This window comes from Cygnus atratus, chromosome 8 (assembly GCF_013377495.2).
Source record: "Cygnus atratus isolate AKBS03 ecotype Queensland, Australia chromosome 8, CAtr_DNAZoo_HiC_assembly, whole genome shotgun sequence".
NCBI lineage: Eukaryota > Metazoa > Chordata > Aves > Anseriformes > Anatidae > Cygnus > Cygnus atratus.
In genome coordinates, this window is record NC_066369.1 from 30024048 (window position 1) to 30051323 (window position 27276).

The 27276-nt window shown below is 40.4% G+C and overlaps 1 protein-coding gene across 8 annotated transcripts in view; it reads right to left on the reverse strand.

The window, feature by feature from the left end:
• Positions 1-27276, reverse strand: part of DOCK7 (dedicator of cytokinesis 7) — a 99400-nt gene that overhangs the window by 59694 nt on the left and 12430 nt on the right. For all 8 annotated transcript variants that reach the window (XM_035564354.1, XM_035564358.2, XM_050712194.1 and 5 more), the window contains exons 3-14: positions 16662-16837; positions 16399-16467; positions 13607-13736; positions 13287-13499; positions 12798-12883; positions 10399-10465; positions 9048-9197; positions 6998-7078; positions 5228-5393; positions 4440-4582; positions 2116-2209; positions 314-476 (exon numbers count right to left, since the gene is read on the reverse strand). In XM_035564354.1, the coding sequence (XP_035420247.1) occupies positions 314-476; positions 2116-2209; positions 4440-4582; positions 5228-5393; positions 6998-7078; positions 9048-9197; positions 10399-10465; positions 12798-12883; positions 13287-13499; positions 13607-13736; positions 16399-16467; positions 16662-16837 (1538 nt within the window). The remainder of the gene's footprint in view (positions 1-313; positions 477-2115; positions 2210-4439; positions 4583-5227; positions 5394-6997; positions 7079-9047; positions 9198-10398; positions 10466-12797; positions 12884-13286; positions 13500-13606; positions 13737-16398; positions 16468-16661; positions 16838-27276) is intronic.

Below are 27276 nucleotides of genomic sequence, written 5' to 3' on the forward strand. Positions count from 1 at the left end.
AATGCTGGTTTTAGCACACAGAAAAAAATTAAAACCTAGGCAAATTCGAAGAGAATTTGACTAAATTCTACTTTGAACTTTGCAAGACAGAGAAACCTCTCTCATGTCCCTGTTCATAGCCAAGTTTTACACAACCACGTTCATCCCTAGACAACTGTGAATTTTCTGCTATGTCAGTCTGGACCCTTTCTGTCTCTCTGGCACAGCAGATCTATTGATGCAGCAACTTTTGCAACAAACCGGATGATAAGATACGAATTTTTGGACCTGCCAATCTCAGGCTCTGAAATGTGAGATGTATTTCAAAACTAACCTGTATGTGGTATTTGGAACGTAGACATCCCTGGCAGGAAACTCCAGGATTTCTCTTGTAGGTCTAACTCTGCTGTCTGGGTAAAGTTTGACTTGCAGCAACTCTGGAGTTAGACAGTAATGGGGATTCTCTGGAGCTGGAGATATGTCTATCTTTAATTGAGCTGTAAGAAGAAAATGGTTTAATTATAATAAACATAAATATAAATTAAATATACATCAATAAAGCTTGTTCATGCTTTCTTTCTTTAGGTTAATATCCTATATATTAATTTCATAAATAAACAAGTGATAAATTACAGCCAATATGGATTTTTTAAATACAAGTAATAGTGAACGAAATTGATATCTAGGATGATCAGAGTACCAGCTAATAACAACCAGCAGAAAAGAGGTATCTTTAATCTCAAATGCTGTTCTCATAGGCAGGTTGGGGAAATACAGTCTACATAATGCTACTAACCCAACTAGCACTAAAAACAATATTCAAAATCTCATCAGGAATCTTGCCTATCAAACTGAAAGGATATATCAGAAATTGCTGAAACCTAATGTGCAACAAGATTTTTGAATATTTTCCTTAGCAAGTCAGCTGACAGTACTGACAGCACGCATTATTGGTGGATATCACTGAGGCTGGAATGATTGTGAAAATTTGGAGGACAGAAGAAGTGGAGAAATGGCATCAAATGATGAAGGTGAAACTCAATATAAGAGTGAAGGGCTTGCATTAAGGAGACACCACTCATACAGATATAGATATTAAAAAAAAATGGTATGGGTTAGTTCTGTAGAAAAGTGCTGTTTGACAACAGTGACAAAAAGCTAACGTCCAGAAGAAAGCTACAACCACTACAGAATCACAGAACATCCTTAGCTGGAAGGGACCCACACAGATAACTGAGTACAACTCATCCTAGGATATATTAGTGCAGTTTCATGTGTAAGACACTGGAGACAAATTTCTCTGCTTTGCTTGGTATAGAGGAGGTCTCAGAAGGAAGAGTGTACCCTGTTTAGAGCACCATGCTTGAAGAAAAGCATGGTTAGATTAAAGAAGCTCAGGAACAGAGTAACTAAACCACAAGCAATTTTAAAATCACAAACTTTATCAAAGGGCTGAAAAAAAACCCTGAGTCGTTAGTCTACTACAAAATGGACATGAGTAAAAGTGAACTAGTAACAGTATTCAGGTATTTGAAAGGTTGTGATAACTGCCCTGAGGGCAGGACAGACCATAATCTGGTTACTTTTCAGAAACATAATCTTAGAAAACTTTCTTAATACCTAATCTCACCAGAGAGACACAGGAGTGCTGGGAGAGATAATCTACGGAAGCAGCAGAATTGCTGTCAATGGAGATTTTAAAGAGCAGGTTAAGTAAATATTGTCAGAAATAGCATAGGTCAGGGACTGATGATGTTTCAATGCTGGCATGCTGGTGTTTCTATTTTTCTTTCTCAAACAGAGATGAAATCTGTTCCTACTAACCAAGCGATAGCCAGCAAAGAGACCTCCTCTCAGCTGGAGAGTAGCGTTTTACTCAGGGAAAGAGAGGCTCCTCAGCACCTGCTGGGTTTGGGGCTTCAGGGTTTGTAACCTCTCCTCACAGATGCTACTCAGCGTGGCAAAGCTGCATGTGAACATCAGTGAAAAAAACTGCCAAAATGCCACCTCTAGGATTGCTGTCAACAACTTCCCAGGTTTTCTTTCGTCTACTTGCTTATAAGAATTGGGTGGCAATTAGGAAGGACTAACTTAACAACCTTAATGTGCATAAGCCAGAAAGATCTTGCTCAATACCTGTGATGGGTCTCAATCTCCGTAATACTGATGATGGCCGTCTCATATCAGCAAGGAACTTGTACAAATCTTCATCGCTCAGGCGATCACCCTCCTGTTGGGTGTCAGGAAGAAAATGATTATCTACACAATCCTTGAGGACTGCAAGAGCATGAATAAACCATCTGATACTGTAGTCTCCTCTGACATCAAAATGTACCTTCCCAGAACAAGGTGTTAACATTAACGTGCTAAATTACAGTTAATTTCTCCATCCCTTTTCCTTTCCTTTTTATCTTATTAATCATTGTGACAGCTGCAGGAACTTTTCAGTGAAAACCTTTTGTCTCCCCATCAATATTATCTTTTTTAAAACTGAGAATGGTTGTTAAAAGATTTCCCCAAAATAGCCATTTTTTAGCAAGTATAATGGCTTGAAAAAATATCCATCATTCACATTGTGATCCTCCTTCCTTTTCCCCTGCCTTTTCTTTGGTACAAGTCTAAAACAGACTTACTTGTCAAGAGGAGTGTTAACGAACAGTGGGAACTGGAAGGAGTTTGCTGTCAATCTTCCTTGTGCCACATTCTAGTAGCTCAAAATTTTGTTATAACAGTATAGAAAATGTCACTTTGCCACAGTTTAGCTATCCAAAAGTAGAAGATACCTGATTATAAAGGTAATAAAACCCAATATGAAAGAAAAAGCAAATAGAAGGATAAAAATGCTCAGTAGTATTAAGTTAATCGTTCTCAAAGATACTAAAGTAAGGGAAGATAAAAAAAAATAAAAGGTAAGAAGAATTAAAAACTTAAAATCTTAAATCAACGTGTAGCGATTTTTAAATAATAATAAAACAAACTGTTTCAAAGTAGTCCAGAGAGAACAAAGTAAATATATATGCTTTTGTAGATTATTACTTATTTAATGACCACGTTTAAACTGATGTGTATTACAAAAAGGGCTGCAGAACAAGGCCAATGAATGGAATAGCTTCATTAGCAATACTGTAATACTTTTTTCCCCTCACTTTCTAAGTTTTTGGTAAACACAAGACATAACTAGATTTTAGCACCCTAAGTAAAAGGTGCTTCCTGTACTGTTCTGTATCACTGAGACCCCAAAGGTAACATTTGCAAACCCCAATTTCAGTCATACTGAGTTTCTTGAAAGCACTGAGCAGAAGAGGCATGAGTCACCTTCCATTTACATGGTTTCCGCCAGTATAACTTCATGCCCTGGATGACATTTCTCCTTCTTTGCACCAGTGAATTTAAGAGCAGATTTTGGATGGCTACCCACCGTGAAATTGGCAGGCAACCAAAACAATCAGAAAAAAGAGAGCTTAGTCAACTTGCAATATATAGAATACACATTTTTGTATTCCCAGTGATCAAGGAATCGGTCCAAAAAATATCTGGTTGTACACTATTAAATCCATTTTATACACAAAGGTGACATTCAAATAATAATTTTCCTTAACCAGATGTGGCATTAAGCAAACCTTAGAAAAAATTAATGAACTGAAACCATTTTCTAAGCTTAACTACAAATTTTATTCTGTTTAATCATGTTTTCCACTGATTCTCAGGGAAATCCCAAGCTCTGGCTCAGGAGAGCTGCCACTCAGCATGTGGCATGAGGCATGAGAAATGCTTTGTTTTCTTGGGCATCACTGGATGTGTCCAGGGAACTGATGCCAACCACAAATCACGTTGATGAAACTGTTTCTGAGCCTCCTGATGGTTCAAGAGGACTCTCTATCACCCAACGAAACCAAAGGAGTCAAGTGAACATCATGATAGAGGCTATGCAACCCCTAGACTAGGACAAATATCTGGAATACTTTTTGTCACATACTGACCCCAAAAAGTTATCCTTGGCTTTTGTGCACCTGCTTCTATGAACATTTTGCCAAATATGCTTACCAAAAGTCCCAACTGTGATTTTTCCAGTGCACGTTAGAAAAACCTGGAGCAAAATAAACTGACATTCTTCTGGGGAGACCCATTTCTATGGGTTAGAATGGTTAAGTCTCTGAGCCATAATGATGCCTCATCACTGAAGTCAAGAACAGCTAATAGTTTCAAGTTCTGTAATGTAATTATTCACAGTAAACTTCTTGAAAGAATCCACCAACCAACTGTGGACCTGCTGGTGGCAGGATAAGCACACAGTGTAATGAACCCACTGCATGTTGTTCAGAGGTATCTTGTAATGAGGGAACAGACACTGCATGCACTGAAAGCATCACAAAGTACTCATTCAGGTCTAACCTAACTTCACATGATCAAATAACTCTGCCCAAGAAGCAACTTCCTGATTAGGTAGCTTCATACAATACCTGCTTAAAGAAGTTTGTCACTGTCAGAGTAGCTGGTCTAAAACTGGTCAAATTGCAAGCTTCGTCACCGCTTGTGGTTCTCTCTAACGAACGCCTCCCAACAATACTGGAATTCCGTCTCTCTGACCACGATCCTTTGCGTTCTTCAAAAAACGGAAAGGGAGAGAAATTAAAGAAGAAAAACAATTGTCCAAGAGCCTACCAAGCAGGATTTTCTACACAAGAAGATAGCTGCTGCCTTTGGAAATTATGCAATAAGCGTGATAGAAGAGGTGGTTATGCTAAGACAATCACACTCCTGAGGCATCAGGAGGCTATGAAGCACAGCTGACTACTTCTGCTCCTCTCACAGCAACCTCACCCCAGTGCCTTACTGCTATTATAAAAGTCTTTATCATGTGGAGATTTATGTATTTCTCTTGCTCTGAAAGATGATGAAGTTGGCAGTTTTGGGGATGCTGAAGAGCAGTTTCAGATGAGCCGTGTGGTTCACAAAGATTAATCCACTCCTTTGGAAAATGTTCATCAGCCTGTAACGCTCCCTCAGTTAGAAGCCTGGTTTTAAATAATATAACAGATGGTTTGCTTGTAAAATCCTTGAAAGATAAATCCATTTGTTATGATGGACTTTTCTGTTTTATTTCAGCCACGACCCAACACTATCAGAAGGCCTAGAGCAGGGGAGGGGAAGTGATAAAAGGAGCAACAGCAGACACAGTACATGAAGCAAGACTTCAGTATACTCTGGATTTGACCGCACTCCCTTATGCAGATGCCATATACTGTACCTCCTGTGCCAACTTCTACTTCTGTGGAATCTCTTTCCAAACTTCCAGCGCTACTCACAATGTTCATTAAATGAATGGCTGTCCAGGCAAAAGGCATTCGGTATTTGCCTAGTCTCTGGCAAAACTGTTCTGCCTGGCATTTCAGTTTTTCCAACTTTTCTTTATTCTGTGAAGAAAGTTTAAACACAAACCATTAAAAAGAAAGGAATACAAACAAAGGTTCAGTTAGCAAAATCACTACGTAACAATGGCATCTGCTCTAGCTTGAAATGATTTTGTGCTTCAATCATGCCTTCTAGAGGAAGATCACTATTATACAGTCTTCTGCTTCACTACACTGCCATCAGGCCAACAGTACCAGGTACAGGACAGCCTGACCGTCAGAGCAGTTGACATTATGCTCTTCAGCTTCCTGAGCAGCCTGTCAAATCCCCGTGAGCTCATCTGGCCCACTGCTCTTTCAAGAAAAACTGAATTTTACTCTGTGAGATCTGAAATGGCCTTTCTTAATCAGGTGCTCAGATCATCTGGAATTGCATAGGAAGCAGAAAACATTCCTCAAAGAAGCAGTACCATACTTATGTTATTGAGAAAAAGAGGATACGAAAGGACTTTGCCATGATTCTGCATTTTAAACAGCAAATTTTTGCTTCAGAAAGGCTGCTATCTACAGTCCTTTAAAAAGCCCACAGACAGGGAGCTGGATAACAGACAGCTCTGCTGCTTGCATTCTTCTCGCATGTTCAGCACATGCTTGTGCATCTTGCTGCGAAGGAGACCTTGCAAAATCAACCTTCTAACCTACATTTCCAAGCATCCTGCAAATCCAACTCCAAAATTTCACATAAGCACATTCCAACTTGTCAATCACAGGAAACACAGGGGTTTTTGCTTCTGTTATCTAAACACTTCAGGTGGAAGATAGCCATTTTTCACATTTTGGTGCAGTGATGCAGAGACAGAGATAGACAAAAAAATGTTAGCTTCTTCAGCTAAAAATACATTAGAACTTTAGGAAGCACAACTTTATCAGCATTTTGGGACAGGCCCATGCCATCCACTGCACTCTAGAGGACAATGTGCAAATTGCTGAAGACAAGAATTAAAGGAGCATTGTTAATGAAAAAAAAAGAACACAAATTTTTTTTCATCTACTCTTAGTACATGTAAAAATAGCAGCTTTATCCTCCTGTTGAGTATGGCCTTGCTTCACAGTATTAGCAAAAAGAAAAAAACAGGAGAAAACAGTGGAAAAAAAGAATCAGAAACGCATTGCGATTGAAAACCAGACTTGATGGAGAATGTCCCGTTAACATATTTCATTAGCTTGTAACCCTTCTAGAGCAAGGGAGAGGTACTAAGATGGAGTTAAGCTGCAGATACAATGGACGAGTTGAAATTTTACTGCAAATTCACATCAATGGCTGCCTCCACTTGACCCAGCCATAAGCGCACAGCTGATCCTTTGGGACAGGGAATTACAGATGACTGAGCTTGATGCTCATCACATGTCTCCCCTGTCAGCTACAAAAACTGATGACCTTTAACTACTCTCCCCCCATAAGGCATCAAGATTCAAGGGTCTTTGACTCTTCTTTGGCCTTTAGAATATGACTAGCTTCTTAATTAAAAACAGATCCTTTTAACAACAGGAACAGTATCAATGACTGTTGAGTCCAAGGTGAAAGAAAATACCCTGACTGCTTAATTTGTTAATAACAAAATGCCTTAAAATGCTCGTAGCCAAATTTAAACTTCAAAAAATCTTACCTTTGCTGCATCAGATTCTTTAAAAATCATGTAAGGCTCTGCACATTCCCCAATATCTCCCTGCTGTAATACTTTTTCAAGCTGAGAAGGGAAAATGAACCATTATAAGGACATGTATCCAGCAAGGATTGTTAAATTAAACAAACACTAGGAAGCAAAAACATTCTTTCAGAAGAATTGACACTTGATTTCCCTTTGTGAGTCAGGAACAACCACTACACTCAATTTGTTAGAGCCATTAAGTTCCCAGATTTCCAGCTATAATTGGATCGCAAGTGTAAAACATAGGTTCAAAGGGAACATATACCAATTCACTTTGGTTTCGTATGTTCTAGAGCCACTTTCAGCTCATTTTTAAGGTTTTATCGACAGCTTACGTTGTCTTCAGCAGCATCATTTTCTGAAGACTGTTCTTATTTCTGGTCTCCTTATTAAGGAGCTATTGCAGCAGCACAAGACGGTGTCTCAGTTGTGTTCAGCTAAACAAGCAGTATTTTAAATCAGCGTGTTTTCAAATGAAATAATGGATAACAATTTTTAAAATACATATAAGTAAAAGAGTAGATATTCATTTCTGAAGGCTCTAAATAAGTCAATGTTGACATAGCAAGAAACTGTTTAACGCTCAGCTTTTGACAGAAATACTTCTTCCCTATCACAAACATGAAGACCGTTCCTTTAGAAGCATCCTGCCCCTCCATTGCACGCCTACTACCATACACATACTGTTGTTAGACTAGAAAATCTTTAATCTTCTCCCATGCTTATAAAGTGCCATTCATACTTGTCAATTAGTACAGCTACAAGATACACATTATAAAGAACAAGACTACTTCCCGTCAAATCTTGCACTCCCTGATGAGTCTATGCTAGCAATAGCAGCTGTGTGAAAAGTGGTTTCATAGTGAGTAACATCAGTAAGTCCCATGCAAAAATTCACCTGGTAAGGCATGCTATGCATCTGTCTTCTTTATCCCTAACTTTATCCTTTTCATCATCAAATCAAAAAACCACCTAAGTAAATCACTACCAGCTCCTCTTGGATCACAGGTTTTACAAGCACTGATGTGCAGTCATGAGCTCCTTTGGTCGGATCCCCATCTCAGAAACACGCCGTTATCTTCTCCTCATATCTTGTGCAAATCAGAGGAGTGAATGTGTACACAGGCAGCATGTGATTTTTAGAAGGGATTCAGAAACGTGTACAAGAAATGGAACTCAGATTATACTCCAAAACTCTGAAAGCATTTTTCTCACCTGGGACTCTTCTGTCATGCCAGAAAGCCCTAATTCATTTTCAAAAGCTTACTCCTCATCTAAAACGCAGTACATGAAGACCTTGCACAAAACACAGTCAACAACGTTCTCAAAAAACTTTACTAGGAGGCAATGTAACCAACCACTGCCTGTGAACCGAAAGTATGCACTGAAATCCACTTTTTACAATAGGATAATTTTTATGCAGAGACTGGCCAAAAAAACTGATTCAAATGCCAAAGTAAACTACTAACACTTGTCTGCTCTTTCAATCAAATGAAAGAAAACTTCTCTCTTTGTATACTTTATTCCAGGAGTAACCAACGTGGCATTTAATTTCAGTTACGGACCTCACTATCTTAGCAAATTAAATGTGTAAAGACATTTGAACATCTGCCTTAAGGGCATATATCATTTTTGAAACGAGATTCAGACCAAGACATATTTTTGAATCACTCACTTATCCCTAATTTTAGGAAGTCATCACATTGTTTCACCAGAACCAAGGTCAAAACCCAGAAAAATACCCTATATCAAGCAAACATTTGTGCTTTTTTCAGTTTTTCAATAACAATGTATACCTCCACTGAACTGTTCCTGTTACAAAAGAACTTAATGTACCAAATAAGAATATTTGAAACTAAACAAAATTTTGTGGTTCCAACATTTATATTTTTGAAAATAGAATGCTGCTCTCGAAGTGTAAATAAGTCAGGTAGTCAACCACACTTGGTTTTATTTTATTTAAAATAGAAGAGACAACAGAAATTAAAATTTCTCCAGTATTTCTTACCTTTATTACCAGAAAGACATCTTGAGAGGGGTAAGTGATAGAAAATATGGCAGATCTGGCCAGTGTGGATATAGCAGCGGGGGGGACATGTGGACGAAGCATTCCCTTCATTTGTTCAGAATTTAAATCAAAGTAGAAATTTTCTGAAATCTAAGGAAGAAATAGGTTAGCTTCAAGCACTAGTTATACTTTATATGTTCCTTGAAATTTTTACAAACGCATCAGACAACTTCAAAACACATGCAAAAAAAACCCCACCAACAGTGCTTCCTTTCAAATCCAGGCATAAAAAGGAAAAATAATGACTTTTTCATTATGAAATAAAAGCAGAACAGTAGCAAAAGAGAAAAGAAGTGGAGCAAATAATAGACACTGCTTATAAAGTTTTGTCTACCTCCTGTAAGGTACGTAGTTACAGGACTAGAAAATACAATTGCTATCTAAATTGAAAATATCAAAGTATTGAAATAGTAAATGATCTTTAAGATCCTTCACAGAAAAAAAAAATGCATCTGGAAGGAAATAGTGAGCTCTTCATGCTGAAACACAAAATCCTCTACTGTATCAAGGCTTCAAAGCCAAAATGAACGTGAGCTGGTTATCAACACCAGAGGTCACTAAAGAACTGACTACGTGAGAGAAAAAAATGTATTCACAAGATGATAAAAGTGGCTTATGAAATGTGATTTAAATATTAAACAAAGTTCACATAATATTCCACATACTCTCATCTATACAACTTAAAACTCAATGCATTAAATTCAAGTCTTAAAGAGATAAATGTCAAAATGCATATTAGCAATACTAGAGAGAAAAATGTTAGAGGTATCTTGAATTAGGAAAACTAACAGACTTCAGATATTAAATACAGAGCATAAATAGGAGAATAAATGAATTTTGCATTTTTCATAACTTAGATATTGAAGAGACTGCTCAGCTTTGTTTTGATTTTAGCATGTATTAAAATGTTACTCGGTCATATACCACACTGAATCACAACGAAGAGAAGAAGAAAGTCTTAAACAGAAGAAAAACTTACTGAAACCTTTTATTTAGATTAAGTTCTCTCTGGGGAAAACACTTTTGAAATCCAAGATTGGAAAATATATATATTCTGATTTCAGGCACTCACATATTAAATAATATTTTTAGAAAAGTGGTTATACTTCAATTGTGTTACTAAGCAGAATTAAAACACCTAAGAAGGTACATGGAATTCTTTCATCATTCTTCCAACCGCTAGTATGTCACTGTCTTCTTAACAGTTTGTTTTCAGAATTAATCCCCTTCATTTTTTTTAACATAGGTTTGTAATGTTGCCATTGAAATGTAAGGTAATAAAAAAACCTACCTTTTTCTTTTCTTTAACATCATACAAAGCCAAACTTGCAAAAATGGGCTCAATCTCTATCTCGAATCTTGATAGAAAGAAATACATAAAATCACTTGACTTGCATTTTGTAAGAAAAAAAAATAACAACCAACCCACTCCCCAAACCCTTTCTGGGTAAGGTGAAAGCTGACCACTGTTAGCTGAAATGTCAGGAATAGCTGAGCCAAGCTAAAGGCTTCCTCCTGCTGGACAGGTAGGTCTCACTCACCACGTTTCTCCTCACCTGTCCCAGTTCCTCTGCATTGCCTCTGCTCTCTTCCACCAAGAAACACCTTTCTAAAATTTCAAGTCATTGACCAAACAGGAAGGTACATTTCATGTCCTGGGAATCTAATCCCAACATCTATAAATTCTTTTATCCTCTACTAGTGTTGCTTGAAAGCTGAACAGAAGAACCTAAGAGTTTCCTTAATGAAAGGAAATTATTACTTGGGATAGCTGTAGCACTTGCCTCCGCCGATTACCCCAAGAAGCTGTCCTGTGTGCTAACACACTAGGGCTCACGTGTTGGTATGGCTAAATAGCCAACTGCTCCTCCTGGCATTACTGACAAGAAAGCTCCTTCCTCTGGAGAGCTGGGGACAGTTACTGTGTCATTTTTCTGCTTTTCACTATTTGTCAGAAAATACCAGTATCTCAAAAGCTTTCAGGAAGATGTCAGTTTTTCAGAGTAACTTTTATCAAGGAAGTTTTTCACGGAAACCAGAACATCACATAGTGCAATGGATATGGCATCCATCCCAGACAGACTATAAAACTAAACCTTTTAGTCAGTGCCACTGTACCTTTGGCCTAACGGCATTCAAGCATTTGTGCTAACTGAACCAATTAAAACAAAAAAACAAACAAACAAAAAAACCCACTAAATTACCAAATTGCACTAAACTCATTGTAAACTCACATGGGATGCTGAAGAAATTAAAAAAATAATAATAATAATTGAGCAGGGACTGAAATGCTGTTCTCCTGCCTGCACAGCTTCCCCATGCAACTAATGCCTGATCCCTGGTGGCATCTCCCAGCGCCTAGCACCCAGGTCTGAGATTTTCAGCCTGGAACTCTCTTTGCCACCAGGCAGAACAACATACAGGACCACATCATCAAACAGGTATTTTCTCTAGTTCTGCAACAAAGGTGAGATTAACCTGAAAATGACCCTTGCTTAGGTCATCTGAAATAGAAAGGTAATCTTTCTATTTTACCCACATTTCTCCTTAGACTGAAAAATTCCCTGGGGAAGGGACTAAATACTTCTTTTTGTGCCATTACGATAGCACAATCTTGGATGCTAGCTATTAAAACAGTAAAGTTTCAGAGATTACTGTGGTACACAAACAAGCACCTACTTTGGCAGATTTGCTATAAATTTGCAGTCAGCAAGAGGTGCTCAAATAGCAGAAATTATTAATTTCCAGAATTTAACTTATTTATGCTAAAGACACCATTCTTTGGAGATGAAGCTCCACTGCTACTGCATATTATGTTGTTCCAGTTCATAAAAGGCTGCAAAATCAGTTCATCTCTACGGCTATATTAGGTCCTGGAGTACTCTATGAGTAGGAGCTACGTCCCACACATATATCTCAGTTATGAGCTGCAATGTAGTCTAACTGGAGCTCTCTAATAAGAAGGGTTGACCTATCTGAGGACACAGAAGATGAATACAGCAGTGTGGAAAATCAGTTTTGTACTTTATTTCTCCAAGGGAATAACAGTAAAATTTTACCTTGTGTTATTAGAGAAGAGTTATAGGCAATGAACCAGCTGCAGGTAACCCTATATTCAGGAGCTTCACTTCATTAAACTTGTTTAACAGGTCTCTATTCCTCCAGTTAATGCTGGCTAAGTATATAAAGTCCTCACTCTTAAAGGGACACAGTCAAGGTTGTTGAGCCTAAACTTTGGCAAATCTTCGGTTTGCTTACATTGTAAAGCTTTAGTCTTACGTTTTAAGGCTCAAGAATTATTAATTTGTTTTTTCCCCATTTAAATATCCTTGTTAGAGCTGAACACCAATGGCTGGTCAATTGCAGAGCCCCGTACAAGCACAGTGATATGGGACAGGTATAGCTACAGACTTGCTGAAAAGAAATGCAAAAAAATGCCAAGGAAGGTAAATACTTTTATGTCACTCCAATATAAAGGAAGTCTTGAAGATAAACCAAGTCTGATGCACACTGCCGTGTAAGTTACCCTTTACAGAATTAACCTTTAAGCCTATAACCAAATTAAACAAAGTTATATCGCTTTAAGGGTAATAAACAAGGCAGCAGAGTACTTCCAGGTGCATGTGGATACAACAGCAGATTTAAATTCTCCATTCCTGTAATGCAGCTGTCTGTTGGAGTGATACTTACTTAAGGGACAAACACTTCACCAGCAGTCTTTGGCCAAAGTGTTCTTTGGGTACTTCGGGGACACTAAGTCGTTCTATAGGCTCCTCCTGAAATTTGTCACAGGAACAGCCATTTAGACACAAGACTCGTACAAACCACTCATACCATTATGAAGCAAGTACATGCATCATTCTTTTCTCTTAATACACTAGCACCAATCTAATCTAAGGTTTACCAGTGTATTGTATTCACCAGCAGTTATATATTAAAATTCCCCTAACGTTTCTACATTATAGAGGACTGGATAACCATAAAGTAAAATCTTCAGAACGTAGTTAGTATGGCAAGACAACATGCTGAAAAAAACATGACTCCAGCAAAATAGCGAAGGTTCTCATGGAAATTAAACAGAGGTGATCTTAACTCCTCTAAATCAATTGCAGACTGACTGATTTCACATTCCCTATATCCTCCACTTTTTTAATCTCACCCACATCCAGATAAAAATACCTCATCTGGTGCTGGGTGTAGTGCAAAAAGCTCCTTATGCCTATTGGACTTCCTCTGATCTTCATTGTGGTGGTCAATCTCTTCGTTTGGGGTTCGGTCCAGTAGGTTTGGGAGAAGTGCGTCTGGAAGGGAGTTCTTCAGATCAAAAATACTGCATGCCCAGCTGCCCCGGGGAGTGTCGTCAATCGACATTGAACGTCGCTTAAGGTCATCCTGAGATTCAACAAATATAAAAGCAACTTATAATGGGAAAGGGACTGCACTTTTAAAATGCAACTATAAATCAGGTTTTATGTAGCAAGGTTTCAAAGGTACGTTACTTGTTCGTCCTGGTAACTGTTGCCATCTGGAGCTTCATCAGATTCAAAGACCTGTTTGGGGAGCCCCTTTTGCCTCTCCTTCTGTTTGTCTAAAGTGTTGGGATTAAATCCAGTTCCCAATTTGTGGTACCTAAAAACAAAGTATTTCAAGTGCATTGTTAGCATTCTTTTTGATCCCAAACCCAGAAGCAGAATAGCAGAACAAACCCAGTATTATCAGCGTGGGGCATCTCAAAGCATAAACGGCTCTCTGCAAACAGTATTTCCAGTCACTGTCCGCTGTAGCTGGGTAACAATCCAACAAGCGGTATTCCTGTACTACAGTGTGACTCTGTTCAATTATAAAGCCACGCTGGGTGATGTCCAAGTAAGTATTATCAATGCCCAATTATGGGCATCATAAAACGTGCAATTGTAATGCCAAGCTTAAACCAACAATAACGTGGGGACAGAAGGCCAGCAGTTCTGCTGAAGCAGGAATTGGCTAGCAGCAGAGAACATGAATATCCTGAAAACCAGTGCATCAGCTTCAGGTAGGACTGCATGAAGCACGAGGTCCTGAGCACACTGGAAAACATTTGAGTGTTTGAGACCAACTGAAATGAGAATCTTCCCAAAGCATCTTTATAAACAGAATCGGGTCCTTCAGAACAATCCAGAGCTTAAGAGCACTTGCTAGTAAACAGTCTGTCTGCTGTTGCTGACAAGATCAAACCTCTTTGACTAACAAATTTTTGGATACCAAATGGCACTGTCTATATTTACCCACACATATGGCCACAGCTACAGCATCCTTACAATACAAACTCTTAAGTCAGTTCCTGAAGTAGTGCTGGGGTCACATCTAGAATTAATTGTTCATATCCTACCCTGTTACTAAAATTAACACAGAAGGATAAACAGGCATGGCAAACGCATGGACGTGCTAGCAGTGAATAATGAAAGGGAGGTGAAAAAGTTGGAAAGTATTTTCCTCACTAGGCTATACTTCCTGAGAGCTGAACAATGCAATCTGTACAATCCTTACCCAAACGTCTGCATTTCAAAACCTTAAATTTGTTCTAAGCCAGAAATGACTTCAGAAATGCTTGTGGTCATTGCTGCCAGTCTAGCACACAGCAACGGATGCCCTAAGATTGAAATAACACTATTTTTTTTCAGGCCAACAAAGAAAACTTATTTACCTTTTCCAATACCATGAAACTAACTATTCACTTAATGGATGGATTCCTCTGCCCCCTAAAATATTTTGGTTACAAAGAACTGTAGACAAAGATTGAAATAAAGTTTTTTTCCCCTGGGGTGGGAGAGAAAGAAGTATGGCACATCAGAAGTCATGTTCTTCTAAAGCTGGATTTTGTGCCCCAGAGCTAGCCAAAGCACTTGTAAGCATCCAATAGGATAGATCAAGGAAATCTGTTACCACTATCAAGTAACAGATCCCTGGTTTCCTAGACAGCAAGACTTTACATGAAAAACAATTCAGTTCTTTCTAGACAGGCTTTTGGCCTTCTCCTCTGTTCCAGCAGCAACCCCAGTGCACTGACAAAATGTTATCACAGTAAAAACTGCCATGAATGTTTATGAAAGTGCCTCTTCTCTTCTGAAGGGGCAAGAGTCTGACTGTGGCAATCACTCAGTACACCCTCAACCCACTCAGGCAACTCTGATGTCTCTCACTGCACTCCTTCACTGTGTCTGTGGACACAGATCACAACCTGCAGCTGACCTGCACAGGACAGAAAGATTTACTGTTTCCAACTACAGCTCCTCAGCGCAGGAATCACAGCCAGGTACTACAGATACTAGTGAAAGTCACTGAGAAACTGAGATGTGTGCTTGCTGAGCGGGTCCAAGCCTACTGCACAGTCCAGACTCTGCTCACAATGGCTGGGAGTTAATAAAACATCTCTCTCTGTCAGGTTTCTTTTTTTTTTTTTCCCTTTTTTTTTTCTTTTTTTTTTTTTTTTTTTTTTTGTGTATGAGATTACGAACCACATTTTTATTAGGTCATCTTAGCACCGCAGAGCATATCTTCAGCATCCCCTGGAGTGGTGCTCCAGACAACATTAAACCAGTGAATTGTAGCAACTGCCACAAGGGCAGAGCTGTAGCCATAGTCAAGTCATTTTTAGGTGATGCACATCACATGGATCACTTACTCCTTGACAACAGCTCTTGAAGTCATCACACCTTCAATCATCCGAGAGAGTATACGTTCAAAGTAAAAGTGCTTAGAAACTTTCCAGCTAATTTGCATAAAATAGTCAATGTATGCATGCTGCCTAAACAGTTAACTCATTAGGTAAACATTGTGATAGTTTAAATATTAACAATCATTTTTTTAAACCACATATTTTCTCAAAGTCTCTTTGTGAACAAATAAACACTGCTGAATACCGTGCCTTCAGGTGCTTGTGCCTGCACGTGAACCTTACATCTTTACAAAATTGAAAGAGCTAAAAACATAAGAAAGAAAGTAAGAAATAAGTGCTGACAGCAACTTTACTTCCCTAAAATAATTTTACATTCCTTAGTTTTTCTATATTCTAAAGGAGCTGCAGTTGACGAAAATGGCCTAGATTTTCAAAATTGTCCTAAGGGGCTTTGATGTATATGAGATCCAATTTTCAGAACACAAAGCATCAGTTCAGCTGAGCTGGGCAACTAAAAGCCAATGTACATGAAATCAGTAGCCAGGTCAACCATTTTTGAGCCTCTTCTTACCACTTAGCCACCCTGAAAAAATTTGAAATATGAAATCAAGCTGACAAATGTCACAGGGTACTTACTTTCTATTCACAATTGCCCAGTCTTCCGTGTAACTTCTTACGCAGTCCCTCACATGAGGGTCCATCTCACTGTTAAAAGAATAAAAACAAACATTTTAAAATCACAGAAACGATACTGCCTTTTGACCATGCTGGCTTTCACTTAGGTTTGTATGTACTGTTTCAGGCATTTATGGACAAGAAGCCCAGGCTTCAGCCTTGGGGATGTTCCAGTGCGGAACAACTAATTCCCTTGGGCGAGCTGCAACCCTGTCACCTCCTACCTCTCTTCGGGAACAGCTGACACGAGTGTTCGACATTCTCGGGGGGTGTACACAACCTCAATGTCATCAGAAGGAAACTCAAACAAGTCTCGCAAAGGGCCAGACTCGACTGGCATCGGGTGTGCACTAAGGTATTCCTCCAAGTCAACCGGCTCCACGGCTTCTGTAAGTGGCACCTGGGAAAAGACAAGCAATGGAAGGGTCTTAAAACAAGGACAAAGAAAAAAAATGCACGCATGCATGCATGCTACTTTGTTTTCTAAACCAGCTCTTCTGCCTTGTTGTGGAAACGTAATCAGACTATAATTAATCCCAGTGATTACCTATGGTAACCTAGTGGTAGCAGCCTTAGTAAATACATATCATAATGCTATTTTTCATGTCTTATCTTTTATCTGCTATTTCTCTACATATTCCTATTATGCATACCACCAAAATCTCAAAAACAAAACAACAACAAAAACACCCACCAACGGATTTCCCTCTATTTTCAAGAAATTCATCAGAGTTTGTTTCAAAAGCAAATATTACACTTCAATTTCCATGTGTGTGTGACTTTGGATTTTTTCTTACCACACTGCTGCTCTGATGCAAAAGGAACCTAATTCAAGATGCAAAAAAAACCCTTCATCCTCAGGCACAGCCCACAGACAGGAATTCAAAGCATGGGCTGACTTACTAGGAGCTCATGAAGTCACTGAATTCTGAAGACTAACATTATTTTGAATTAAGTGACTTCTCTGGCGAACACAAAACACAGTTTGTCCACCAATGGTGCAAATTTAGCTACCTCTTCTCCCTGACATTGGGACCTTTTGTGCCAATATGACTAAGTCCACACCAAGAAGGGACACCACTCTAAGTAAAACAGATGCTTAAAAAGCCTCTCCTGGGCACAAAGCTTGCACACAAAGCACGAGGAATGACTGAGCAACCACACGTGCCGAGCAGCAGTAGGTTTCACTGGATGTACTGATCTCACCACACTGAAAAAAGTAAGTTTTTTTAGATACTTAAAAAAAATAAATCTGCATAAATTGAATGTATACATTACATAACTGTAATTTTACATATGTATACTACATAGATACATACATATTCTGATATGAGCACATTATACTATGAGGCCGCACATAAACATAGACATTAAGAAAATGAAACACTAAAAGCTAATTTTGAGGAACCTGTTTCTACAGCAACTGACAGCTTTCCTAGAATTCCCTGGCACATTCCAGCAAGACTGAGTGGTTTCATATGAGTCACAAAAACACAAAAAAAAATCGGCAATTTGTCTCTACTACTTCCTCTTTCCTGTCATCCAGATGATTTCTGTGGAACAGGGAACTACCCCATGGCTTGTCTTCTATTGGAGATGACTTTAATAAGAACTCAGTACTCAAATTTTAAACATGCTTCTCAAAAATTTTGTTATTTCAACCTAAAATGTCTACTTTTTAAACATCTATTGCCAAAAAGTTCTAAAATAAATGAACTTTTTATTCAGGGAAAAAGACTTGGCTAGCACAGTGGGTATTGAAAGAATCTCTCCTGCCACAGCCAACCTCAATGAATACTGTAATTTTCTTATAATACAGAAGGCCAAACCTTCAGCAGGAAGATGGTGTGACTCCAATAAAGTCAGGTGAGTTAGGCCAGATGACTTCATGCCTGATAAGAATCTGGTCCACACAGAAAAGTAGAATAAAACACGTCTAGAAACCCAGTATTAATTTCTGCAATTTAGGTAAAAGGCACAATTACTTTCTGTGTAAAGAGGTCCAATGTAATCGTCATGTATCTAACTCCGACCCCACAACCTTTTTTCCCCTTCTAATCTTTGACTTTGGAAACTAAGTGGACATACGTAACTGCAGAACTTTTCAAAGGACAAACCACATACTTTTAACTGTTTTTGTAACTGCAAAACTCACAGCAAGCAGAACTTGTCTTTGCTCTTTCCCACTTTGCAGTCCACATGTCATCACCTCACACTATTTGTTTCTTTTTATACATGGATAGACCAGCTCCACATGGCACAGATAAGCGACAAAACTTACAGCAGTGAAGTGTGGCAGTTCATTGTTGAGGAATTGCTAGAAGTGCATGCTTTTTTCCGAAGAGCTGCTAAATACTACTGCCGCTACTTTGCGTGCACACAATCCTTTCCACCACTGAATCTCCAAAGAAGAGTAAGAATGTAGAAGGGGGGACTTCTTGTAAGTGAAGACAAAAATAACAAAATCACTGGGTGACGGCCACAGAGCTTTGGGGTGGCAGAGATGTGGGAAAACCCTCACTCAGGCCCTCCCACTGCCATGGCAGGCTGAGGGAGCCCCTCAGGGTGACTTAAAGCTGCTTGGCTCCCCCTATTTGTAAGCCCTAACATTTTAAGACTTACTTTTGCTCTTCCTGCTGACCCCTGTTCCACACTTTCAGCCCACCCACCATTTTCGTGGGCTGGCTCAGTAGAGCAGAACTGACTGCGCAAACGTTTAGATCAGCATGCATTAATTTACCTACACATTTTCCAAGGCTAGTAAAGAGGCACCTTTTCCTCATTCCCTCTGGTCTTTCACATTTCCTCATACCCTGGTAAACTGCAGAAAAATACAGAAGCCAAAGAAAAAATTCTCTGTAGTAATGCAGAGGCCATGCAGGACTGAGCGGACAAAGGGCAGGGACTGCCACAGCTGCGCCACGTTTCCCGATTCCTGGCATTTTACAACTCAAATTTCACTTGTCCAACAGCAGCATCGTGATGCATTTGACAGAAGGAGAACCAGCTGGCTTTCTAGCGAAATGGCAGCAGTGCTAGTGGGGCGACGCAGTGCCAGGCTCCAGGGATTTCCAAGCCCTTCATACACCTCACTTTTAGGCCCAAGGTTACACTTCACAATTTTCCAGTTTGTCTCTTCAGATAACTATTGTACCATGAAGATGTAAACAAACATAAAAGTCAAACCCAGAAGCCTGTATTAGACTCACCATCTGTGCAGCCAGAAATACTGTCTAGCACCTGAGTAAACAGGCCAAACATAAATTCATGGCTATGAAGAGGAACTACTTCGTGTCAGACTATTGGCAGATAAAAGGCAAGCACATTATTTTAAGCTTTAGATATTTGTGGGGGAAGAAGTGATGAAAGAGGAGGAGGAAAAAAGGATGAACTAGCACACCAAATGGAAAGTGAACCCAAATGGCATCCCCGTGTTTGAACTGAATCACCACAGCTCCTTGATGGCCGCTTGCTGCTGACGGCTTAACTTGTCCCGTCCTGCTCTACGCTCCTGTATCCCTCTGAAGCTGCGGATGAGACCAAGAACAAGCACAGTATACAAGGGGCTATTTTTCTGTTACCTGCAGCCTGGCCAAAGCATCAGCTGTCTGAAATTCTTAAACAAATCCATCAGGTTCAGTGCTCACACTGAAGGAGTCAGACGAGTTCAGATAAAGACCAGGTTATCCAACATAACCATCCCAGCTTCATTGCTAACCGAGGAGCAGAACCTGTTTTATCTCATCGCTGAGTCTCCAGACCTAGTCTACCTCAACAGCCAACTCCCATGGCCTAAGATGGCTGTGATACCTTCTTATTGTATGGGAGTTTCGTCCTTATCCTTGTGCATCATTCTGATGTATGGCTGATCTCCAGACTATCACAAGAATATCAAGTCCCACTTTCAGCTGCATATGAGAAGGTTTTGAAAACTGCTGCTGCAGAAATGTAGGGAACATGTGAGGAGCTACAAAGATGTCCTCTTCCAATGTCCCTGCCCATGGCAGTGGACTGGAACTAGATGGTCTTTAAGATCCCTTCCAACCCAAACCATTCTGTGATTCCACACCGCTGTTTGTTGACAGGCCGGAGACAGAGCTCCATCTTGCAATCCTCCCTCTGCTGCCAGGAAATGCCTTCTCAGCTCGCCATGGCAGCTCCTAGAAAGCATCAGAGGTGCTTCCTCCATATGCAGATGGTTTTTCTTCATCAGACTCCAGATAACGCAGGGACAATTTCAGTCAAGTATCTGCCAGCGGGCAGTCCACCTACCAACCCGCTAATGACACCTTGCAGGGGAATGAATACTGGAGCGTTGCTGTTAGGAAATCACTTACAGGGTGTCTGCTCCCACCAACAGGGGTTTAGGAAGCCCCTCCAGAAACTGAAGCTGTGCAGGAGCTCTGACCATCTTCTCAGCTAGGACAACAGAATGATTTAAATTAACAGCAAATACATGCTAAAAATATGCAAAGGAAAGCCTGTTCTCAGCATCGTGATTATTGCTCTTTTAAAAAGTACTTCTTGATTTTGAACAGCCTGTAATTAAAGATCAATTTTTGGATAGACTTTCAGATAATTCCTTAACACAGTTTTCACTCAGTCTTGATCCCTAGGGCCACTTCACTCACAGCAAGAGCTCTTCTGGAGCTACAGAAATCAATAGGACTACACAGGGGTAAAAGGGACACTTGGTGTAACTACAAGGGGCACAGCCTGCTCACTCGCCAACCTAACACCCAACACGACATACCGCTAAGCTTCTGGTATGGCAGAAATCAAACAATCCCTTTTTCACACTGACACATCCCAATCACCCCAAATCAAACATCACATGCAAGCCATGGTTCTGCAAATATCCTTAATCTGACCAAGGGCACACACTCTGTCAGCTTAACTAAGACACCGGCCCCATTGATTTGGCTTATATAAACTATTTAATGCACGTATTCCATACGTGCATCTGTGCTGCTGCAGCTATGGCTCTCAGTAGTTGCACTACAAAACCCTATTTCAAAGGTTTATAACTCTCCTGAAACAGGGACAGTCAAGCTTTCTTCTTTAAGGCTGTGTTATTCTTCACTGTTATATCCCCTTAAAAGCTTGAAAATAAAATTTCGTTTCCTATCGACTTTGTCCTTCTCTAGACAGTAAACATAGTATTTTGCTGTAGTTTTAGTGTACCACTAGCCAAAACGTGTCTCCCTCCTATTTATTTCTTCTTCTGAGCACCCACATCATCATCATCAGTTACAGAAGCAGCACCTGCACAAACCTGGTGACAGGGGCATGAACCCCTGCAGGAGGACACTGCATAACCCCATGGAGGGTAACACGAACTCCCACTTACTTCAGCCACACGTCCCACCCAGGAGCTGCAGGGACAAACAGCTACCACAGAAGGAGCTCTGCACCTGGGGCACCACGCTGCAAGGCTCGTGCCCTATTCCACCCCATCAAGGACGCAAAAAATAGGAAGCAAAGGGCAGAGCCACGCTGCGGTGCTGGCCTGGTGCGGCTGGCAGGGACGGGGACAGCAGCAGCCAGCGGCGTGCAGGACAAGGCAATCCAGAAGGCAGCAGGGACGCCTCGCGGGGCACTGACCAAGCAGTGGGGACGCTTTCCATCAAGGCACTTTTCCATCATGCTTAAGGAATGACCAAAGGAGAAGTATTTAATTAGCATACCATTTCATTAGCCATCATTATGGGCCCTTGCCTGAACAACATTCCCCTGCAGTTTGCTTCCTTAATGAAGCAATTACATCTAGGCTAGTACCTAAAAAATTAAGGTCTGTTGTCCTGAGCACTGCACAGAAGCCCAGTAAGGGATCACAGCGGCAGCGAGGACAGAAGAAGGGACAATTACCAACCCCATCTCAGAGACACTGACAGAAGCACTGAAAACAGCCTGTATAGATCACTGCTGTGCAGCCCAATACCCACAGGCATTCAGATTTTTGCCTAAGGGACTTGAACCTATCATTTCCCTACACAAAGAGCTGAACAGAGGGGAGATTTCTAGATCCTATTCCAACAGTTTGTTGCCTAACTCACACCTATCGTACGGAGCACCACAAGTAGTCTTGTGGGACATGCACTCTCAGCAACACACTCGAGTCCCAGCTATGATTTTGCAGACTTCCTGCTAGCATATGTCAGCACAGCCATGAAAATCATCATTTCCTTCTCATTTCCTCCTCCCTCCCCTACTCACCCTCCCAAGATGCTCATTCTCGTGAGGGGTCACAGCAGCATTTTAATCGGTTATGGCATGATGGCTTGGCAGGACACATCCAGCAAAACAGGGATTTGAACCCAAGCTCCCCTTGTCCCAGTCCAAGACCATTTTTCCTTTTATCAAGATGCCACGGGCACAGACCCAGTCTGCATTTGTCTTTGAGGATCACAGTACAACTTGGGGCCTTGTAAAAATGATATTGGCAAAGACTGGAGGGTTGTATCTCCTGTCTCCTGTGTAGGAGTAAAATTCCCGGTGCGGACACGATAAGGGACCTTGAAAAATTAACCTCGCAGAGCTCCTCGTCACAAGGAGGATCCTGACTACTAGTTTTACTTGGCACTTTTTCAAAATCAGGGTGATTTTTCTTGGTAATTTTGAAAGTAGGACAAAGTTCCGCCTTAACTTCAATACCGCCTTAAATATTAAACAATTTATAATGTGCTAAAACTGCAACAGATTGCGCCAAAGCTGCAAATTCTAAATTAATACCAACTTCCCACCCACGGCCTCCCTGGGCAAAATCTTGGAAGGACAGAAGAAACAGATTAGCATTTCAAAGCTGAGCCCCAGCCTCCTCTGAGCTATCGCTAAGTCTCCAGGGCAAACAGGCACTTCCCTTGCGGAGCATTCAGGAATGCAGATGGCCTGCTCCTGTTAGGCAGAGTCCCCCTGAAAGGCAGACTGGTATCTCAGAGAGCTGCAGGAGCAGACAAGAAATCTATCTGACGGACCGCAGAAAGGACTCGGTGTAAATCTGGGAATGCGGGAAATATGCTGCTAAAAAAAAAATAAAAATTGCAGTCAAGTTAGAGAGGGTAAGGGTTTAAATATATTTGCTAAACAGAAACATCTGGTTTGGTTTTAATTGCAAGCTACAGGCCATAGTTAATCTAAGAGGCTCTGAAACATAAGCAATGCAATATTAACCACTGACAATGCTCAAGGAACTAAAAAACATGTTCTACTCGTGTAAACTACATTTTACTTCACCGTAACACTTGCTCCAAAAATGGTCATCCCTGGTTCCAAATTCTAAGAATCCCGTTTTCTTAGAACCATCCACTGTCATTGCTGCAGTTCAAGAAAATCCATACACTTAATTTCATATTCCTAATGACTGGTGAGCACAGAGAACTCGTGCATTTAAATTCTCAGCTGCATTTATAATATATGGAAATATTCAAATGAGCTAAGGAGATTCCTAGGCAATCTCTGCTTTTCATCAACCACAGCCGGCTACCAACCCTCAGCGAGGATGACACCTTCTCAGCCAGGAAATGCAGTCCCTACCACATGCATGCAGGCTGCCTCTGGAATGCAGCTTCCTATCTCCTGCTTTGCCCTCAGCACTTCTTTTGCATGGTGTTTTGAAATATGCAAATGCTACAGAGAATAGATGATTAAAAAGTCCTTTATTTCAAACTGCAAACATACTACTGCTGGTGAAGCTAAGGTCCATTTGGTCCACCAAAGAATCTTCTTCAAATAAAGGGCATCTTCATCCTTCTCAAGACACTGGTCTAGGATAGGTAGAAACTCTCTAGAAAAAAATACGTTTTACTTGAAAATGTGTTTGAGAAAGCGACCTTTGTGTAAAAGAATATGAAGGTTATGTTCCTTAATGAAATTCAGTGATATTTAAGGCACGTTGTTGTAAATCACGTATCAGTTTTCCTCTGTGCAAAGGAAAAAAATATCTATTAAACTCCCCCAAAAGTTTCTGTAAGCATTCTGCAAGCAAAAATTTCTACAGGCACTTACCATTAAGTTTTGGATTATTTTTTACAGACAAGACCAATGATCTGTAATGGGTGCCAAATTCATATAGTGTCATGAAGCCTGAAATGGGGAAAGCCTCTATTGAAAGAAAATATTTGTAAATATATATAATACCTAAAGAGGATCCTACATATAATGACTAACACCCAGTCACAAAACCAGTGAGATGTTTCGTGCACAAATATCACCAGGTTATTTGCTCTTATAACAGGCTGCTAATGTAAGGAGCCATTTGGGTATAGAAATATTAATCAGAGATTAATTAGTTATCTGGGAATACCAAAGCAGCTTCTTACAAAATACAGAAAACATGAGCTATACCTCCAAGGATGGGTAAGAAGAAAGTATCTTCTTTGATGACTAAGATTTATGTAATTTCACCACAGGAGTATTTCAAGAACGGAAAGACTTTGATATAGAAAATGCAAGTGCTGAGACAGATCTGAAAGAGATCGCTACCCTCTGATAAACTGCGCCGAAACTGAGAGCCCCGAAACCGAGACAAAGGAAACATCAAAGCTCCCTTCTTAAAGAGATGAAAAAAATCCAACACAGTTTGACCAGAGACTGCAGAAAACTCACAGACTTTTGGCAGAAACAATACGTCAGCACAGATAGATCCCTCCGGACCCTGCGGGTTCGCATTTGTGGGGAGCAAAGCATCAGCTAACAAACCATGCTTCGGGTACGGATGGTCACAATGTCTCGGGACTGCCCCTGAGCTCCTGGGGAAGCCAGCAGCAAGCACCAGCACCCGGCCAAACCCTGCAGAGCCACCGCGGGGCCAGGCTCAGCGCTGCTGACCGACGACGCTCAGGGTACCACGCTGGACCTTCAGCCTCGAGTCTCCTGTTCTGCCGGTCAGAGCCGGCTGTTTTACTCCTGAAGATGTGTCACAACGAACTTGAATAAACAAAGACCAGGATTTAATTGCATTTTTAGATTCTGAGTATTTATTAGCAGGCCTGTCGTAATGCTTCCTGTAAGTAAGTGAATTGACTTGGTATAATAGCATTTAGTTAAGATTAGTTATCTCTGCTAATGTTTAAACTGCTTAAATTATTGCAGACAAATGAGTCTCAGCAACCGTTCCGTGAACACCAGACTCACCAACTCTGCGTGTAAAAAGCTCAGCCCCTGCAGCAGGACTCTCTGCTGATCCCATAACCAGCACCTAGCGGTTTGGGTTCACTAAAGAAAGCGGCTGCACCAGAGCAGAGTTAACTGTGAGCAATCCCCAGTGGGAGGAGGCAGGGAAGAGGATGTGGATGCCTCTCCCATCCTCCCCTGGCTGCCGAGGACAGACCATTCAGCCAGGCAGGGCACAACCTCCAGGAAATACATATAATGGGAGTCACTATTAAGCCTTAATCAGCTTTGAGAGAACATTAAGACTTGGCTCATTTTCCTTTCCATTTTAGTAATTTTGGTGATAAAATTACTTGGCTCCGAACACTTCAAAACGCCCTTTTCTATCCCACATAGGATATTGTCAGATTTTCCCTTGCAGTGTTTTCCATTCATTTGCATAAATTATCTTTTCTTCTTCTCTTAAATGATGCTAAAATAAACAATGGAAATATACAATTAAAGTATATTCTCTTATTTAATAATTAGATACTATCTTTGCATTTACGGAACCCAAGTCTGACATCCAATAAACCCGCGACAAAGCTCCAATTAGCCCTAACAACGCCCATAAACCTGGCAGAGCTTTACAAAGATATGTAAATGTCAGCACCTTTATTTTACATGAAGAAAATGGTGCACTGAAAGCAGCTCAGACGCGCGGTCGAATCGAATCACATCATGTCCAAGAATCCAGCCCCTCTTTATTCCCAGGCTAATCAGCATTTCTCATACCGGTGTTCCTCCTCTTAGCAGTGCTCAGCTCTGCAATAACACGCACCAGCAGATAGGAAATATCACCCCTAGTCCTTTGGAAGCAGCTGTCATTTTGCTGTAAAACAATTGATTATACATACCTCCTGCTTCTTTGCAAGTTCTGTGAAATGCTGATCTTCAAATTAAAATATATCTCTAGAGGGTTTGGTGTTTTTTTTTTTTAAATAAAAAAATTCTTTTTTGGAGAAAAAAGTCATCCTTTGGAAAACCACCAAAGACATGTCAATTACTATCTTTAGCACTCAAAAACTAAGTATTCAGAAATCGAAGATTTTACAAGTCATTGTGTAAGTTGAAAAATATTAGTGTTATTAAGCAACAACGGTTGCAGAACACAGAACAAGACGACAGCCCAACTACACATCAGGAAAGGAAGAGAAGTCCATATACCCAGTGCTTATTTTCTGTCCTTTGGTAACATCATCTGCTCTCATAAAAGGCCAGCAAACACAGGGAAAAATGGAGCACAGGTCCATTTGCAGATACAATCCTAAACTCTGCTCTTAAACCAAAGCAGCACAACAGGCAGCCATTAAACAGCAAACCAAAACAGGCACATCAGGATGCAGAGAAAGCTTTGAGTCATGCTAATGGCAGTCTGACCACTGCCCAACCACCCAGCTTCGTCCAGGTAAAAGCACTGCAGCATCCTCAGATGCTCTGCCACACCGCAGCATTCAGCAGGAAGGACAGGTGCGAGGGTCGGCAGACAGAGTTAACAAGCACCAGAGCACAAGGAGTTGCTCAACAGAAAAAAAAAAACCACAAACTTGAATAGAAACGAAAGTGGTTAGTCACAAGGGATTATAATAGCCCATAGTAAACAGTCCGGTTCATCAAATAAACAAAGTAAATATCCCGTCCTGCAAGATGCTGGGGAATTCTTTGAAGGGAAGTGAAAGATCTCTGTTT